The sequence below is a fragment of the Colobus angolensis genome, unplaced genomic scaffold, assembly GCF_000951035.1.
Source record: "Colobus angolensis palliatus isolate OR3802 unplaced genomic scaffold, Cang.pa_1.0 Scaffold51, whole genome shotgun sequence".
Lineage (NCBI taxonomy): Eukaryota > Metazoa > Chordata > Mammalia > Primates > Cercopithecidae > Colobus > Colobus angolensis.
Genome location: NW_012118599.1, coordinates 3,213,684 through 3,232,598, shown reverse-complemented (window position 1 = coordinate 3,232,598; position 18,915 = coordinate 3,213,684). Strand labels below are relative to the sequence as shown.

General features: G+C 43.1%; 1 protein-coding gene across 1 annotated transcript in view; it reads left to right on the top strand.

Moving 5' to 3' along the window:
* Positions 1–6: 6 nt before the first annotated feature.
* Positions 7–18,915, top strand: part of LRRC1 (leucine rich repeat containing 1) — a 127,918-nt gene continuing 109,009 nt past the window's right edge. The window contains exon 1 of the mRNA XM_011960202.1: positions 7–186. Coding sequence (XP_011815592.1) covers positions 28–186 — 159 coding nt within the window. The 5' untranslated portion in view covers positions 7–27. The remainder of the gene's footprint in view (positions 187–18,915) is intronic.

Genomic DNA, 18,915 nt, shown 5'->3' with positions numbered 1-18,915 from the left:
CCCGGCTCGGCGGCTGCGGGGGCGGCGATGTTCCACTGCATCCCCCTGTGGCGGTGCAACCGTCATGTGGAGAGCATCGACAAGCGCCACTGCTCGCTGGTCTATGTCCCCGAGGAGATCTACCGCTATGCCCGGAGCCTGGAGGAGCTGCTGCTGGACGCCAACCAGCTCCGCGAGCTGCCCGAGGTAAGGGTCCGGCCTCACCTGCGCGCTCTGCCCTCTCGTCTGTTGTCCCTTCCGCTCCCCTCCTCTCTCGTCCCCTCTTCCACCTCCGGGTCCGGCGTGAAGGAACCGTCCCTCTTTTATGCATTCACCTGTTTCTTTCTCCGTGTCTCTTTACTTCCATCCTTTCCCAGTAAAAGTTCCTTTTCATTTTATTCAAAGTGACCGAATATTTTCCGCGTAGTCACTGGGGCTCGTGCTATTGGAGAAACGTTCTGGACTGTTAAGTAACTTAGATCCATGTCTAGGTACTGACACCTGGCACTTGTGCCCGGGCAAGTGAGAAGCCGGGTGATTCGGGCTGTTTCCATTTGGAAGCTACAGAGCACAGCCTCCCGCCCCCCTCCACTCCCCGGGATCGTTCCCCCACTAAGGGCCGGGCTCGCCTCTCCTTTGGTCGAGGCTTGTCCCGGAGGACCTTGTGACCTGGGCAGCGCTCAAGCGGGCCGCACTATCTCGGCATCTTGGGAGGAATGTGCTCCGTGCTTTATCGCGGGTGGGCTTGGCCGGCTGGCCTGCAGTGGCTACGGGGGTGGACGCAGGATGGGGGCAGGGGAGAGCTGGGCCTGGAGCGCTGGGGGCAGGTGCCCAGATGCCGGCCGCCCGGGCCCTGCTTGCGTGGACCTGTTGCGTGGTGGGAGCTGCGGTGAACGTCAGCAGAGGCTCTGCCCGCGGGCCAGCCTTGCAGCCTCCTTTCCCGGAGCGGCCACAGCCGTCCTGCCGACTTTCTATCCTTGCAGTGATGCGTTATCTCTTCAAAGTTGTTTATGTAAATTGATCACTCCACTGCCGCCGAACTTGTCAAGTGACATGTGCTGATGGTGCTTTGACCGAGAGTAGGGGGACAGCGAACTTCCTTCGAGCTTGTCTCGGGAACTTAGCTAGAGTAACCTTTCAGGGGGAAGGTGTCTCAAACCCAGGTGTGTGCAGGAAGTCAGTGTGCAATAATCCAAAGGTGTGCAGGAAGTAAGGAGACTGCTGGGAGTCGGGGATCGGACCAGTGTAAGGCCTGAGCGTTGGAACGCAAACATCTTGCTTGTCCTTTAGTTAACACAAGCCAAATCATTGTCACAGAAACACTAGTCAAGTGTTCTGGCTTGTTAGAATGACCTGATACGTTCTCCAGCGCTGATGGAGCGTTTAAACAATCAGAACTGTGTGTTTTTCTCAATATTTTAAGTGGTGGTATTCTTCTTGGATTAACTTTCCTGGGTTCCTGTGGAATGGATTGGATGTTTACTCTGTGTAATCATAGAGATTATCCTCACTAGGACCTTTGCAAAGCCCCCCAGGCTTTATTTAGCTTAGAAGCAGCAAAGCCATCAGGTTCTCTCAGGCTTTTATTATTCTGCAGGCATTTTCAAACATGATTTTTTTCTGGCCTTTCACGTCATTAAAGATTTCACTTACCAGTCGTCAGCTCACTCACTGCTTTAAGTTGTGTAGTTTTAGGCAGTGATGTCACCAGGAATATAGAATATGTAATTTAATACTTTTCAGGGGCTTCAGAATAACATTATTAAAGATAGAGTGAAAAGTTATTCACTAGAAATGATTCATTGCTCTTTGTGGTATTTGTTTGTTTGTTTTCTTTTGTAGAACTGGAAGATTTCCTTTGACTGGATTGGCTTTTCACTACCTTCTGCAGGGTTTGTGGGTTTTCCTGTAATGTTGGGGAATTCAGCTTGGCATGGGAAATTACATAATTTCCCATGCCAAGCTGAAATGTCAGGTCTTTCTGTGATCCTAAATGGAAACTTGTCAGAAGCTCAAAATGTAGTCTGATGGCACTCTGTAAATATGGTAAATAAACAAGCTTTTCAAAGGTTACAGGTGATCTTGCTAATGGATTATTATTGCTCTAACAGCTCTTAAATTAGTATTAAAGTTTTTAGGTTGTGTGAATTCTGCTTCTCCCTGACTTACTGTGTGTTTTGGTGCCGGGGTGTGTGCATGCCAGACGTGAGAACCACCTTGAAAACATAGATATCTGTTCCATCCCTTCCATTTTTTCCTTGGGCTATCTGTTGTCTCACCTCTGAGATCTGTATAACTTATTACCACTGGTCTCTGCTGCTCCTGCTCCAAACCCCTGTCTCCTTACCTGCCACATCACAAGCGGGTCTCTTGTTGACAAACCTCAAAGGTCCTTATTTTGGTGGCCATACCAGCTGTATGTTCTCCTCTCTATAATTTGTTTGGAAGCATAGCTTAAGGGGAAGCCCGTACCCCTTACCAGGGCAGCAAAGATACACAGTCTCTCCAGGCTTCAGTGTTATAACAGCCACCTTCTTTCCACTGAAAGGCCTGCAACCTCTGGTTTGCGCCAGTATCTTCATTTTACAAATTCAGATTCAGGATTGAGGTGACTTTCTCAGGGCTATCCAGTGAGTTTGATGCAGTTGCTGGTGGGTCCTGTTCATCCAGATGTCAGCCAAATACAATTACTTTGGACACCTAACAGGAATCTTCTATCCCGCTTCTCACACCCATCAAACCTTTATTTAGTCTCTCCTATTTCACTCATGTCATTATAACTTGGCCTTAGCGGAGCATTTATTGAGATTCCATTATTTGCAAGTTATTGGGAATATAGAGATTAAAGGAGGCATGATTCACAGCTTTGTGAGGAAGCAGATGATTGTAATCTAGATGTGGTTAGTGTGGGGTGAAAAGGGCACCACAGTTAAACTACTCCTAAGCTATGGACTTGGTGGTTACTTCACTAATGTTTTAAGCTTTTGCATCAGATCCCTCATCTTCAGTTTGGTTCCAGTTGGGTGATAGTCTCACTATCCTTTATGCATCCACCTACTCCTCACTCACTACCCGCAGTTTGATCCTTTTTGGCTCTGTGTTAACAAAGACAGTCTCACTGTAACCTTCTTGAGATGTCTGTGTTTTTTCTTACCTATGTTTATTATTTGTTTGTTTGTTTATTTATTTATTTTTGAGACAGAGTCTTACTTTTGTCGCCCAGGCTGGAGTGCAGTGGTGTGATCTCCACTCACCACAAGCTCTGCCTTCCGGGTTCATGCCATTCTCCTGCCTCAGCTTCCCAAGTAGCTGGGACTACAGGTGCCCGCCACCACACCTGGCTAATTTTGTAGTATTTTTAGTAGAGACAGGGTTTCACCGTGTTAGCCAGGATGGTCTCGATCTCCTGACCTCGTGATCTGCCCACCTCGGCCTCCCAAAGTCCTGGGATTACAGGCATGAGCCACCGCGCCTGGCCTTACCTTTGTTGAGCACAGCATCTCACCCTTGAGGCACCCAATAGGTCTTGCTCAATAAACAGTTATTTATCTGTTGAATGAATGTTGCCGAATCTTACAAAAATCTTCCTCCCTCTGCTTCTTTCTCTTCCCTTAAGCATATCACTGCTCTAACATCAATCCTTTTCTAATATAGTCAAAATATTCAAGTTGGAAGCAACTTTAGAGGAAAAGGTCGTTCATAGGATGACACTGTTTTGTCTTACTTGCCCCACAGGAACCTTGGCTTCCCCTCTGTACTTCCTCAGCCTTTCACATGCCCTTGGTTTTCTCCTCAGTGTGTACCAATTCTCAGATACCTTCAAATGCATGTGTTTTCCTGTAATCTCCAGCACCAATATAGCACTTCATGTAGTAGTAGGCAGCACGTATTTTAAATGAATATACTAAAGGCTTCATAGCTTTAAAAAATTGAATTTCACCTTGCCACCTCCTCTTAAGAGTTCAGTTGATCTTTTGTTGATTGCCAGATGGCATTAGCTCAAATACCTGCCCCCTACATCATTCTTTCTCATATTCTGCTTTAGTTTTTCCTGTCCTTTAGAGCATATATCATTACCTAACTCCAGACCATATACTTGCTTTCTTGTTCTTTGTCTCTCTCCCTAACAAAAACATAAACTCCATGAGTGCAGAGGTCTTCACGGCTGGACCTAGGACAGTATTTAGTACATAGTGGGCACAAAGATGCATCGATGAGTCCTAACGTGGGTAGGTGGGCCCTGTTTCTTAGCCATTGTAATTCCTCTTCCTATGGTCAGACTTTTCTACACCAATCTAGTGACGCTATTGTTGACACAAAGTCTTCTTTCCGAATCCAGTGTCCTTGTCTTGCCAGTCTTTGTTTTCCATCTCTTCTGTACTGGACACCTTTGATTGCCTTATCTTTGAAAGAATCTTCATGCACTGTAAACATATTTTCTGTGAACATGACTTCAAGTTTAATATCTCCAGCTTTGATCTGTTAAGGGAATATCCATCTCCATTTGTGGTAAGTCCCTTTTGCCTTAAACCAACCATGTTTTAATTTAGGTCTCATATTCCAAACTGACTGCTTTTCCCAGAAGTTCCATTTCTAGGGGGCAGGGCACCTATTCTTTCCATCTCAAAGGTCCAAGGACTTACCTCTGATCCTTTCTTCTCCTCTGAATTTTGTTGCCAAGTCCTGCCATTTCTTTTTTCACAATGCCACCTTTTCTCTCTCAGTCCCTCACTCCCATCTGGTTGGCTTCATCTGGGTTTATATTGTCCACTGCTGGTTGTCTTCTGCCGAGGTTCTTTAGGGCTTGTCTTGAAAGGGCAGAGAGCAGAGGTGCTGGATTCAGAGAGTTCAAAATGCTGCCCCAACACTTGGAGACTCTGTTCAAGCCTCTGTTTCCTTAGGTGTTACCTACTTTATAGGGTTATAGAGTTATTAAAGAATATGTGTAAAGCACTGAAAGTGTCAGTACAGAGTTAGATCTCAGATGTCTAACATCTTTCTGGATACTGTGGCAAGATCCATTTATTTTAAAATAATGTTTCTCTTTTTTTTTTTTCTTTTTTTTGAGACAAAGTGTCTATGTCACCCAGGCTTGAGTGCAGTGGCACGATCTCAGCTCACTGCAACCTCTGCCTCCTGGGTTCAAGCAGTTCTCCTGCCTCAACCTCTCGAGTAACTGGGATTACAGGCGCACGCCACCACACCCAGCTAATTTTTGTATTTCTAGTAGAGACAAGGTTTCACCATGTTAGGAAGACTGGTCTTGAACTCCTGACCTCAAGTGATCTGCCCGCCTCCGTCTCCTAAGGTTCTGGGGTTACAGGCGTGAGTCATCATGCCTGGCCAAAATAATGTTTCTTCAACTGGAGTTTGAAGACGTTTTTCTGGCAGTTATTTTTTAAAACTGGAATTTCATTTTTAATATTCTTTTCAATAATACTTTTCTTTTTTCTTTTTTTTTAGACAGAATCTCACTCTGTCGCCCAGGCTAGAGTGTAATGACACAGTCTTGTCACTACAACCTCTACCTCCTTGGATCAAGCCATTCTCCTGTCTCAGCCCCCTGAGTAGCTGGGATTACAGGCGTGTGCCCCAACACCTGGCTAATTTTTGTGTTTTTAGTAGAGATGGGGTTTCACTATGTTCACTGGTCTCAAACTCCTGACCTCAAATTATCTGCCCACCTCAGCCTCCCAAAGTACTGGGATTACAGGTGTGAGCCACTGTGCCTGGCCAATAATACATTTTTTAAAAAATCACAGATTCTGTGGCATCTTGATGACCTTATAAATGAGCAGTGCCAAAAGACTTTATTGACTGTGTTTGAGCCTTCCTTTAATTGTCTCTAGCTAATGGGGGAAGAACAGATGTGAACTTATTACAGAGATGATTTGTTGGTGTCAGAAGATGACTGGAAGTTGTATGAACAAAGGTTTCATGTCAATTTGTTAGACAGAAGTGTTGGGTAGCTGAAGGGGTCACAGCGCACATTGGTGTCAGTAAGCAGAATGTGAATGCAGGCTACCTGCTCCATGCCGCTGTTGTATTTAATACATTGCAGGCAGCCATACAGTGTCTGCTAAATTGCATCGTTGTTATTTGTCATGTTAATGTTGAGCTTTCTTTTATGTGTTTTTACCAGATTTAAATATTATTTACCTTATAGTTGTATAAGAACTAAAGCATAGAGAAGACATAACATAAGTTTTATGTTTGGACATACTTCAATAACATTATAATAAATGTAATTTAAGTGAATGCTTAGGGGAAAGGGGATCCAAAGGAATATTTCCCCTTTATAGTGCTGATCTATACATTTCTCAAGTTAGGGAAACAGTTCTCATTTCTCAAATACTCTGTTACCATCACACAATTTAGCATTTAATTGTTTTCTGTGTTAGTCCCCCACCCCCCACCCCATACCTCTCCTCACCTCTCATACTTAAAAATGAGAAAACTGAGACCTAGAGAAGTTGTCATTTGTCTGGGGTTAGTGGAGATTAGAGTCTCTGGTTAAGAAATGTTTAGTGAGTATCTGTGACATATTAGTAATAATTATAATGGGTTAGTGGAGATTAGAGTCTCTTCAATTAAGAAACATTTAGTGAGTTTCTGTGATGTATTAATAATAATTATAATTGTCACTGCTTATTGAGGTTTAACTGAGTTTTAAGCATTGTATTAAGTGCTCTACATAAATAATTTCTCTAAAATGGAATAACAGTCCACTGTAGCTGTTACGATTTCAGCTTGGCAAATGCAGAAACTGAATTGTAAGAAACTTATTTAAAAGGCTTAAGAGCCTTGGTCAAGGTTAGTTCTGGAGCAAGCATGAAACTCCTGCAACATGTGTGCATTTACTGGTATGCTGTACTGCCTGCCTGGGAGCAAGGAGGCATGGCAGTGTGAAGAGCCTCTGCAGAATGCCATGACAGATAATGAGATGAACTGTGCCTGTAGGCAGAGGAGCCTCAGGGAAGGTGTCTAAGCAGAGGTGAAGTATGGAAAGATCTTTGTTTTTAGAAAGATCGTTCTGGGGCAGAGGAGAGAATAGAGTCCGGGAGAGCAGGCAGGGGCTGGTTGCAGTGGTTTAGGCCAGAGGAAAAGATAGAGTACTGGTGGGATGCTCTGGGAGATGGCATCATTAAAGTTTTTACTGCTAGGAGCCTCTCCCTTCCGGTCTGGTGCTCTTTCTACTATGCCGCCTTGTGTTGTGCTTCATAAATTTGTGGGACGTCAAATACAAAGCATTGTCCTCCTTTCTGTGGGCATATTTTCCTTGATTGGGGGATGCCCTTGTGTTCAACTTGTAAGATGCTCACTAACACCTGACAAGTTTTGTAGTAGGCATTGGCTTGGGAGGAAGATGGACAGCCAGATGTGTTATGGGTAGGAAGAGTTTGCTTATTTTTGGTTTTGTTTAGATGAATGTGATCATTAAATTTATAAAAATGTACCAGCAGTGACCCTGGTAACCCTGTGGGTTCTAGTTTTCTGAGTAATATGAATGTATATTAATGTTTGTTCTATACTATGAATTTTAGTTTCATCGTCCTGTGCTGGAGTAGAGGATGCTTTCAAAGACAAATACTTGGAGAATATTTATTATTCTAGAGTAACTTGAAACTCATTGCTTGTATATCTTTTTAAAAAGTACCTGAAGTCCTTGAGAAAAACAAACCATTTGCTTAGTGAAACTTTAGGAGAGTTGACAAAGATTGAGTCATGCTTTTTGTATGGTAAAACAGCAAAATGAGCCTGCTTCCACAATCCCAGTTCCCTTTTCCTGGGGCTCCCAGCAGAAAGGGAGCACCTTGACTCCACATCACAGGCTTCCAGTGAATTTCCCCTGTTGCCAGAATTTTGCATCTTTTGTACTGTAACAAACAGGTACTTGGGATTTCTTTAAAATGGACCCTTTACCACAGACTTGAGATTTTAGGGGTGAGCCACTGTTGAGATTTACACAAGAGTGTCAGAAATAGCAGTGTAAACATTTCTTTGCGATGATGACAGATCCCAAACATGGTCTTGCTGTGCCGTGGAGTGAGGTGTTGCGTTCTTTTTGGGTGAGGATCCAGTGAGTGCTGCAGGCTTTTCACTGTGCTCACTGAAGTCTAGGGGAAATTCACCTATTTTAGGACTCTACTCAGAATGCAGGGCTGGAAATGTTTGCCCTCTGCTTCATAAGATAGTTATGAGGGGTGATGAGACCATGGGCCAGATCTTCATAAATGCATAGGAGAAACTTCTGGATGTCCATTAACTTTCTCTTGGGTATGATTTAGTGGACAGAAATGGTAATTTACTATTGCATGTGGTATTTTAGAACATCTAATAGGGTGTGTGTGTGTGTGTGTGTGTGTGTGTGTGTAGTGTAAAATAGTTTGGACTCCTAAAATAAGATGTAATATTTAAAATTTTTCCCTCCTCATCATTTTGATCTAGACTATAATGTTTAGATTTCAGGGAAGTTTACTCAGTTGGAAGAAATTTGGTGTTTTTGTTTCTAAAAACCCCAAGGAATGGATTTGCCATGTGGTGAGTGGAAGGTGATGTTACACCTAATTACAGCATGTTCCAGACTGACTCCTTGATTGTGTGGCTGAATGGAGAGGACTCTGTCCATCTGGCCACCATGGGCACTTTTCTTTCCGCAGTCTACCCCCACTTCTTGGGAAGAGATAATCAGGAGGCTGTCCACTGGCTTGTGGTGAGAACCAGGTGCCTGAGTCAAATGAGCTGTTGTGAGGGCCAGAAAGTGGCTTCAAACCTCTCAGGATGTGACATGGGTTCTGACTGCTTGACTTGATCTGCAAGATGCTGAATAAATGCCATTGAGGCTCATGTTATTAGTGCAAATGACCTTGACTATGGTGTTGTCTTGTGTTTATCTTATTTTGAGAGTAGTGTGTGTTGGATGATTAAAATAATTCAAAGAACAAAAAGAAGAGTCACTTGATTTCCTTGAAATGATATCATCCATTAACAATTTGATTTTATTAAAATTTTTTATTTTATTTTTAATTGACAAATAATTGTATACATGTATATGGTGTAACATAATGTTTGGATACATGTATACATTGTGGAGTGATCAAATCAGTCTACTTAACATACCCATCACCTCACATATTTATTATTTGTGGTGAAGACATTTAAAATTCCCTTTGTTTTTAGGATGTATTCTTATGGATTGTTTTCTTCTTCATACGTCACCATGTATTTGTTGTTATTAAAACAAAAATAGGACTCCCACTATATAAATTGTTTTGCTGGTTGTTCTTTTTATTTGACACCTTATCTTGGACATTTTTCATACCGATATATATGTATAGAAGTATTACTGCATTATTGCAAGTGCTATAGTATTCCATTGTATTGGATATAGCACTGTTATTTATTTTTTAACCCTTCTCCTATTACTGGATATTTCAATAGTTTCTAATTCTTTGCAATGGTGAGCCATGCTGGATTTAAAGTTCTTGTATGTATTACTTTGTGTACCTGTGCAAATGTTTCTTTAAGATAGATTTCAAGAAGCATAATTGCTGGATCAGTGGATATGTACTTTGCAAAATATTGCTAGATTTTCATTTTTTAGTCAGAGTTGGATGGAGGCCTAGAGATTATACAAATCTAATCTGTCATTTTTCGTCTAAAAAGCTAAAGTATAGAGAGGTAAAGTGATGTATTAGAGGAGAATAAAGATATAGGCTGCACATTCCTGATTCTTGACACCGAAGTCCTGTGATCCTTGTGAGATCTTGAAAAATAGCCCTAGAGGCTGTCTTTTTTTTTTTTTCTTCTTTTTATCTTGGGCCCATTGTTCTTGACTGCAATTCTTTTCCATAGGTCTGGAAAAGGCCTTAGGTAGGCTTTAGTCAGTAGAGCAGGTATTTGTGCCAGGTCTTTGGAAGACTAGCATCTAATACTTGCCACATGAATGTGCATGCCAAGAGTTGCTGTGGGCCCTTGTCAGAGGCTTGTTGCATTTGAGGTGTAGGAAAGCAGGACTCCGGCTTTCACTGCTGCGGGGCTTAGACAGGCTGGGGAGGGAGGAGGGCATTGCAGACAGGGAGCTTTTGTAAGGTGATATATGCTGTGTTTGGAGCATAGATTCTTACTGTGGGTTGACTTGGTTCTCTTTCTGGAGCGAGAGGGCAAGGTAGTGTGCAGGATGTTTGGGGACGCAAAGCTTGGTCATTAACTTATGATGACTGCATGGATCAGCACCCCCACCTCAGTGTCTTCTACTGAAGTCTCCATTCAGGCCAGATCCTCTTACTTGAAGATGAAATATGCATAGTTGTTAGGAGATTGTCCTCTTTATGGTGACACCTTGGATAGGTAACTTGTCTCTCATTTTACTTCAGTTTACTCATCTGTAGAAAGAAGGTAATAATAGTCCCTACCTTATGAAGTTATATGAAAATTAAATGTGTTACTCTGTAGACAGTGCTGAGAACAGTATCTGGGAGATAGAAAGTACCCAGTACAATTTGATCATTGTTATCAATACTGACTTTTGTGGTAGAGGCCCACACTCCTTCATTTGTGCTTCCTTCAAATCCTGTCTCAATACTTGGTCAGAGTGATCTTTCTACGACCCAAATGCGACAGTGATTGCCTGCAGTGGTGGCTTCCCCGCACCTGCAGGGTACAGTCTGGCGGCATTCTGCACTTCACCTACCCCTGCCACCTTACCTTCCCTCAGCCTTGTGTTTCAGCCCCAGTTAGCTGCCCTTAGTTGCTGACGTATTGTTTCATGCTTCTTAGTCTTCATTTTTTGTTGTTCTGCCTATGGTGAAGTACTATTCTCACTTCTTTGCCTGTCTCACTGCTCCTCATCCAACTGGACAGAGCTCCAGAGCTAACATTCCTCCAGGAAGCCCTCCCATCTCCTCTGTGGTCTCTGGAGACACTTCAGACTTTATTGTTGCATCTTTGTAATTATCTCTGTCCCTCATCAAAGCGAGTTTCTTAAAGCAACACATCTTTTCTTTGCATTCCTGCTGCTTAATAGGGTGGTTGGTGCAGAGCAGGCATTGAATACATATTTGAAGGGCATCTTGGGGGAAGTTTTCAGCCCTTTTGAGGAGTGGATTTAGTAATGGCTTTGAACCAGACTTGTGAGGGAGAGCTTGAACATGACACCAAGAAGAGCTGGGCTGTCTGTAGTCCTTGTGTGTATGGGTGGCACCATGATGGAGCAGAAACAGCACTGGCCTGGGTGTCAGCCCTGGGTTCTTGTCCTGGTCCTGTCCAACACTAGCATTGTGACCTTGGGCGGATCATGTACTCTCTTGAGCCTCAGTTTCCTTACCTGAGTGGTGTCAACAAAGTCCCTCTGTGTATTGACCCTCTCTGATGCTAATTTTATGACTTGAGGTCCCTGAGTGAACCTTTGACGAGTGGTGCTGCAGTTGTACACATACTCTGTGAGGTTGCTTCATGAGGTTTAGTAGAACCACAAATCTAGGCTTAATCATTATAATCAAGGATTTGATAATAAGGAAAAGCTGTTCCAAACACTTACCCTCCTGTGGTCAGTTGTTGATTCCCAGAACCAATTAAGGAAAAAAGATCAGCAGATTTTCTTTGGTTAAAACACTCACAGTCCCTCACCCCCAGCAACCTTTGAACACTGAAGTTTTTCTGTTTTGTCAGTTGCATTTTCCCAGCTTTTCGAAATGAGACAAAATGGATGAATTTGGCTGGGATCTTTTTTGTGTCCTTATTAAATGAACTCAAGCAATTCAGAGGGGGTTGTTTGAAACTTCCCTTTGTGTTGATTTGAGTACCTGAGAGATTGTATTTTGGGAAACTTAGTTTGGGGATTGACCATTATAAACATCTGTGGGTCAGTATCAGATTAAAGTGGCCTTGCAAGGAGTAAGTTAGGATCAAAGGCTACAGCCCTCCAGTCTCCTCCTGAATAGCTGACTTCTCTGATGGAATGTTGGTGTCAGGCTTCAGAGACATCTTGATTCAGGAATGGGGACTAGGGATGGGTCTCTGCTGGATCCTGACAGTTTCTCCCTGCTTCCCTCATTCTCTCCACATACTTACTGTTGAGTGCTGGCTGTGCTTCAGGCATTGTTCTATCTAGAAAGGCAAATAAATCTCTGTCTTTATGGAGCTTCCATTCTAGGTAAGGATAGAAAACAGATAAGAAAATATGAATTTCAGGTAGTTACAAAAGCTGTAAAGAAAACAAAACAGAGAAGCTGGGCGCAGTGGCTCACACCTGTAATCCCAGCACTTTGGGAGGCTGAGGCGGGTGGATCACCTGAGGTTAGGAGTTCGGGACCAGCCTGACCAACATGGAGAAAACCCGTTTCTACTAAAAATACAAAATTAGCCAGGCGTGGTGGTGCACGACTGTAATCCCAGCTACTTAGGAGGCTGAGGCAGTAGAATTGCTTGAACCTGGGAGATGGAGGTTGCTGTGAGCCGAGATCACGCCATTGTACTCCAGCCTGGGCAACAAGAGTGAAACTCCGTGTCAAAACAAACAAAAAACCAAAAAAAAAAAAAAAGAACTCCAAAAAACAAGGAAGTGCTGTAGAGAGTGATGCAAATGGAGATTTCTATTTAAGGCCTCTCCAAGGAAGTGATATTTGCACCAGTGGAGTGGGGTAGCCATGTAAATATGGCAGAGCTTCCTGCAAAGGTTTGCAGATGAGCTTGGTGAGTTTATGGGCAGAAAGAAGGCTAGTGCGGCTGGAGCCCCTGGCGTGAGCAGTAGGAAATCCAGGTGAGGATATTGGCGGGGCCTGGAGGGCCTGGCGAGGAGATTGGATGGATTTTCATCAGTGAAGTGTGGCAGATCATAAGCCTATAAGATACCTGATTTATGTTAGAGAGTTCACTCTGCCTGGTGATTAGAGATTAGATGATAGGAAGAGAAGAAGCAGGGAGACTGGGAGAGGGAGCTTTTATTGAGAGGTTCTAGTGAAGTGCTGCTGGTGACTTTGACTATAGTGGTAGCAGTAAATACTAAGATAGCTTGGGGGTAAAGTGGACAGTACTTGCAGGATGTAGATTTTTGGTTTTATTGATGGGGAGTGGGCAGCAGAATTATTTATTGATTTAGGGAGGACTGGAAAGGGGAACTGCAGTATAGGAACTGTAAAGTACTTGAGTCATGGCAGAAGTTTTTGTGAGACCTAGAATTTAGGAGAGGAAACCTGCGTAATTGATAATTATAATAATGATAGCATTTTATGAGCAGTGTGCCTCAGTCTGCTCTAAGCACTTCCCATGATTAACTCATTTAATCCTTACAACCATAGCTATATTTCACATAAACTGGTTTATTTTACAGGTGAGGGTACTGGGACATGGAGAGGGTAAATAACTTGCCAAGGCCACGCGGCTGCTAAGTAGCAGAGTAGCAGAGCTGTGATTTGAAGTGATGCAGTCTAGCTCCAGAGCCAGTGTTCCTTATCACTGGACCTTCCTGCCTCAAGGTCAGACATGGGGAGACAGTGTTGTCTGCACCAAAAGCCACCTGATGAACCATAAGTTGCATCTGTTCTGTGAAGGGGCACAGAGAGACACCCATGACCCCTGCCTGAGTGACAGAATGAGACCGTGTCTCAAAAACAAATAAATAAAGAGAAAAGAAAAAGAGCACTGAGCCTAAATATCATTTAAAGAAAGGGGTCACTAAATATTAATGAGCTCATTCAAGCATAATCTTTCAAAGATTAGTGACAACCATTCTTTGGTGCTGGATTTCTTACGTTCGGGACGTAACTCACAGCTGAATCCTTATATACATACTTGAAGTCAAAGCACATCCGTCTTGGGAAACAATAGGAAGCTCACTGAACAGCAGTGAGCATTTGTTTTCTCATAGCAACTCCCACGGTAAGTACGCTCATAATTATTCAGCTGTTATATACTATTTTTTCCTGTTCTCAAAGCATATCAAGTGATTAGCTTATGAGGAAATCATTCGTCTTGACTATAAAGGTCGGTATTATAAAGAGGCTCTCATGTGCTTTCTGGAACTATACATATTTCCGTTATAAATGGATGCTAATAAAAATTAAGGGAAAACAAGCATTTTACAATAGATCCGTCTTACCTAATAACATATTACACTTATTCTCATACCTTGATTTTTGATAACTTCATTGCAAAATGGCAGGAGGAGGAAGGGGCCAGTGTTATTTATGCCCCACACCACAGGTAACTACAGTGATTCACTGAAATCGCATGGGGACAGGAGCAAAGCACATCAGATCTCTGCTCTTCAACCCAGTCACCATCCCTCTTTGGTAACTTACTGTTTAAAAGGAAATTTTGTGGTTTTGGTAAGGTAAAAGGTGGTTTTGGTAAGGTAAATATAGCAGAAGATATTTACTTGTGATGTGTACTTTATTTAGTTTTTAAAAAGTTTATATATTCTAAAATGTTTATTTCAATTTTCAGATATAGGTACAGGGTAAATCTGGTCCAAGAGAAGCATCAGGTAACTTCTGTGGTTTCAATTCACTGGTAGTTTCCCCTTAGTGGAGGGTTCAGCCTAGGGAGACAGAGGAATGTATGTGAAATACTCTGGACTGCAAATAACAAAAATCTCAACATAAAATGCCTTTAATGAAACAGGTATTTAGTTATCTCACACATCAGGAAGCCTGAAGGTAGCAGCAGTGGTGGGTGCTTGTATGACTTCCCCGTGACTTGGTCCCGTGCTGGTACCCTTAGTGGAGAGGAAAGGGATAGATAGAGTCACAGGCCAGCCCTGGCCACCAGCAAGGCTGACAATGACAGTGTCTGCTTTTTTAATTTTATTTTAAATTTAGCCTCTGTAGCGGGAAGCAGGTGGGCAAGGAATAGTTGGAACAAGAGGTTGGGAGCGGGTGTGGGGTGGGCACTCTGCAGTGTCTGCTGCAAGAAGGAAGGCAGGAAGGAAGGCAGGCAGGCAGACGGTGAGAGCCTGCCTGGTTCTTGCAGACACCCTTCTTTCCTATCAGGGAGTAGTAGATAAATGTTATGTCTCTCGTTTAACCCTATGTCTTCTGCCAAAAGCATAAGGGCCATCTGCTCAGGAAAGATCTCTAGCAGGAATGATTTCTGTTTCAAAGTATTCTTAAAAAAGCTTTTACATGTAGACATTTTCCCTAGATTTTATTCTCACTACTTGTGTGAGAAATTTTGAGAGAACAAAAACATACATAAATAGGGTACAATAAAAATTAAAGTGATCAATACACTTAGTTTCTAACTTGTTAATTTTCTGTCACTCAGTGATAGGACTAGCTCTCCCAGCCTCTATGCCTTTCTCGATGCTGTCCACTCTGCTCAGAATGCTATTCTCTAACGTCAGTGCTGCCTTCTCTGTGAAACCCTCCCAGGTCTCCCAATCTGTCAATGTCTCTGCTCCCCCAGCCTTCGAGGTTTACTTTTCTAATGAGATTCATCAGGACAGGACTTAGCTGTGTATCTGTTTGTTTTCTGTCAGCTTATCATCAGGGACTTACTTATGTGTTTCTACCTTAGGCATTGGGAAATTCAGTGCCTTAATCACAGAAATGCTCCAAAAGCATATTTTTTCATTAAAAAATAGATTTTGTGTGGAGTAGTTTAGATATGTAACTCCTCAGGTATTTACACATTCTCATTGTGTCTAACCGCCCTGTTTTAGTGCCTTAGCATAATGAGTTATTCTGAGGGCTCGGTGATGACAGGAGCACAGCTTTAGTTTCTGTTTGAGACAGGCGTCTGTCTCGGGAGGAACTCTGCAGGCCACAGACCACAGCTCTGGCCCCAGCTAGGCGTGTTCACATTTGTTTGCTATCCACCTGAGAGGCAGGTGACAGTGCTGGCTGAGTCAGCACTGTCCTGCTGGCAGAAGGTCAACAGTAGCACAGAAAGATAATATGTCATTAGTCATGTTGACAGAAGGACGTTTCTTCTCCCACTTGTCTATTAGTTGAGGTGTTAATGAGGAGTAAAATGGCCAAAAGGCAGGGAGCTTTCTCTCAAAAGAGACGGCCTGAGCTGCTCACACCCAGCACACACAGGATGGAAGGGTTGACTACAACCTCAGTTGTAACTTTTAAAATACCAATGGCAGCTCTTTATTAGCTGCATACGGTATTCCAGATGTACAACTAGGCACTTAAACAGATTTTGTCCTGCCCTCACATCAGCCTTATGTGTGAGGTTTTTTTAAAGTCACACTTTACATATGGGAAAACTGAGGCTGAGCACTTTGCCTAGGGACACTCAGCTAGGAAAAGCCTGGGCTGGGGTTAAGCCCAGGTCTGCCAGGCTCAGGCTTTTACATGTGAGGTACTAATCTGACAGGCCCTGTTGATTGGGTGGCACCCTTGAAATCCTCATGCAGTGAATACATATTGATGGCCTGCTGTGTGCCTTAGGCACTGGGGATGCAAAAGTGAATGCACAGTCCCTGCCTTGACACTTGAGCAGATCAGATCGTGGTGAGCCTGTGTTGTGAAGCTAATAGCAAAGTCTTCTTGGAGGTAGAGGGCATTGCATGCACAGGCAGGGGCACCTCAGAGCCAAGTGTTGTTGGAAGCATGGGGTTTAAGAAGATGGTGTCAAGAGATAAGGCCCCATCGTGGACAGCCTTGAATGCTAGGTTAAGAAGTTTGGCTTCTATTTTGTAGATAGAGGAGTGTCTTGTTAAGACGCTGATTTAGAGAGCTCAGCCTAATGGCAGCTTTTGGATGGATTTGAAGGGAGCAAGACTGGAGGAGATAGGGTTAATATTTAGAAAGCAAACCAAGGCAGAATTTAGTGACTGATTGGATTTGAAGCCGAGAGTACCGTGGTTGGGGGAGTGAAGGATAACAGTTGAATTATTGGTTTGAGTGACTGGGTACCACCATCAGAATTTGAAGAAAGAGGGGAAGGATGCTTGTTGATAAATAAAAGATCAAACCTGGTGGCTTTAGTTTTCTCAGTTCAGGATGAGATAGGGCACTCTGCTAGGTGAGGGAGGTGGAGGTGGAGCATGGGGTGCCTTGGAGGTGGTGGAGGGGAAGGAATGGGAGGGGGAGCTAATGGGCATTGCTGAGGTTGGCATGAAGTTTTGGTGGTGCCAGGCTTCTCATTTTTTTTCCTCTATAGTGCTCAACTTTACAGGCTTAGGATAGAGAAAGGTGGATTGTGGGTGCTGGTTGTACCTATGGAATAGGGAGTGGCTGGACGAGAGTGGGATAGGGTCACTGAGGATGCGGATGAAAAAGTACTTGGGATGCTGTACAGAGAGAGAAGGGAGTTCCAGAAGGAATGGGTGGGCAGAGAGAAAAATGGAACAGCAACATAGTGGATTGGGGCTATGGGAGAGGTCATGGCCAGATCCAGGATACTGGAGTTGAAGATTCATAAGAGGAAGCAGCTGTGGGTGAGGCCATATTCCAGGGTGTGACTCAGGAGTGGACTGTGCGGATTGGAGGGGTGTGGTGGTCATTGCCCTTAAGGAAGCCCAGGAGTTGCTATGCTTGCTGGGTGAATCAGCTCCATGAGGGACCAAAAAATCAAATACCTGTGGCAGGGCCAAGTCGGCAAATTGTAGGATAGGGCGGGCTAGTTATAGACAAACCTGTGCAAACTGTAGAGTGCATGCCCCCTCTACAGAGGACAGCTGCCCTTGCCCAACTCTACCAGGTAGGAGGTGGGCCTGCTGTTACTGCCTGGCTCAGTGGTTTTTTTTTTTTTTTCCTGGACGTCAGTTTTTATGTGCAGTTTCCTGATTTTTAAGTGTTCAGTAATTAAAAATGGGCAATTATTCAACAATTGGAAAAATACACTGTGAGCTATAGGGATCAGGTATACAGGTTGGGTTTGACTCTGTGGGCTGCCTGTTTGCGCTCTCTGATCTTTGGATACCTCAGCAGGTCATAGGACTGTGGCAGGGAGTAGAGTAGGGGGGTGATTTTGAATTGGATTCTATAGTCTTGAAACACCTTGCCTTTCTGGTCATCTCATCTGGCTTGGAGGTTTTAAAGATAAGGAACTAAGTAAGTAGCTAAATTAGTTTTTCAGTAGCAGCTAATAGGTGATGATAGTAATCTGAAGCCTGTGGCTCAAAGGAACTGCAGATTGTATTGGAAATTTTGCTAGCTCCTTCTGAAACCCTGGCATCCTTGCTCCTTTCCTCTATACAAAGTGTCCTTTGGCTCTCATGGTTTGTTTCTTGATTCGTCCTTCCTCTTTTGCTTATTCACAGCATTTTCTTCTCTACTCCCTTTTCTCTTCATTGCTCATTTACTTCTCTAACTCCAACTCGTCTTTTATAGGATTTAGCTCAATTTAGTTGGCTAAAGTAATGTGTAGGTCAAATAATTGTTGAATTGATTTGTTTAGTAAAATCTTGTTTTCTTAGTTTTTAAGCTCAGTGAGTTAACTGAATTGTTGTTAGACGGTAGTGAAACTTTTTAAAAAAATTAGCAGATTAAAAGGTGCGTACACATACAAATGCATATTTTACCCTTAAATTAATCACTCTGTGGGTTTTACTCAAATTTCAAAACACCATTGAACCTCTTTGGGAATTATCCTCATGCCACCTACACATATCTGTCCATTATTAGTGTTTGCAAATCTTTGTTTCTTTGAAGGTATTTACATTTGATGGTCGAGGCAGACTAAGAACTGAGTCTAAACAATAAGAGAAGTGACTATGAAGTACTGACACAGTGTCTATCGTTCTGCTCAGCAGTGAGTCCCCAAGGTTGGTCCAAACAAGAGGGTGCACAGAAGTTTGCAGAGTGAAGCCTGGTCAGAGTATGTGCTACCAGCATAGCTTTGAAAACCTTGCTTCCAGATGTGCTATATTTATTAAGCTAACATTAAATTTTCTTATTTTCAGGCATTTTAGTTAGACCTTTGGTTAGTGTTTTGGAGATAAATATGCAATTTCTTTTTTTTTTTTTTTGAGACGGAGTC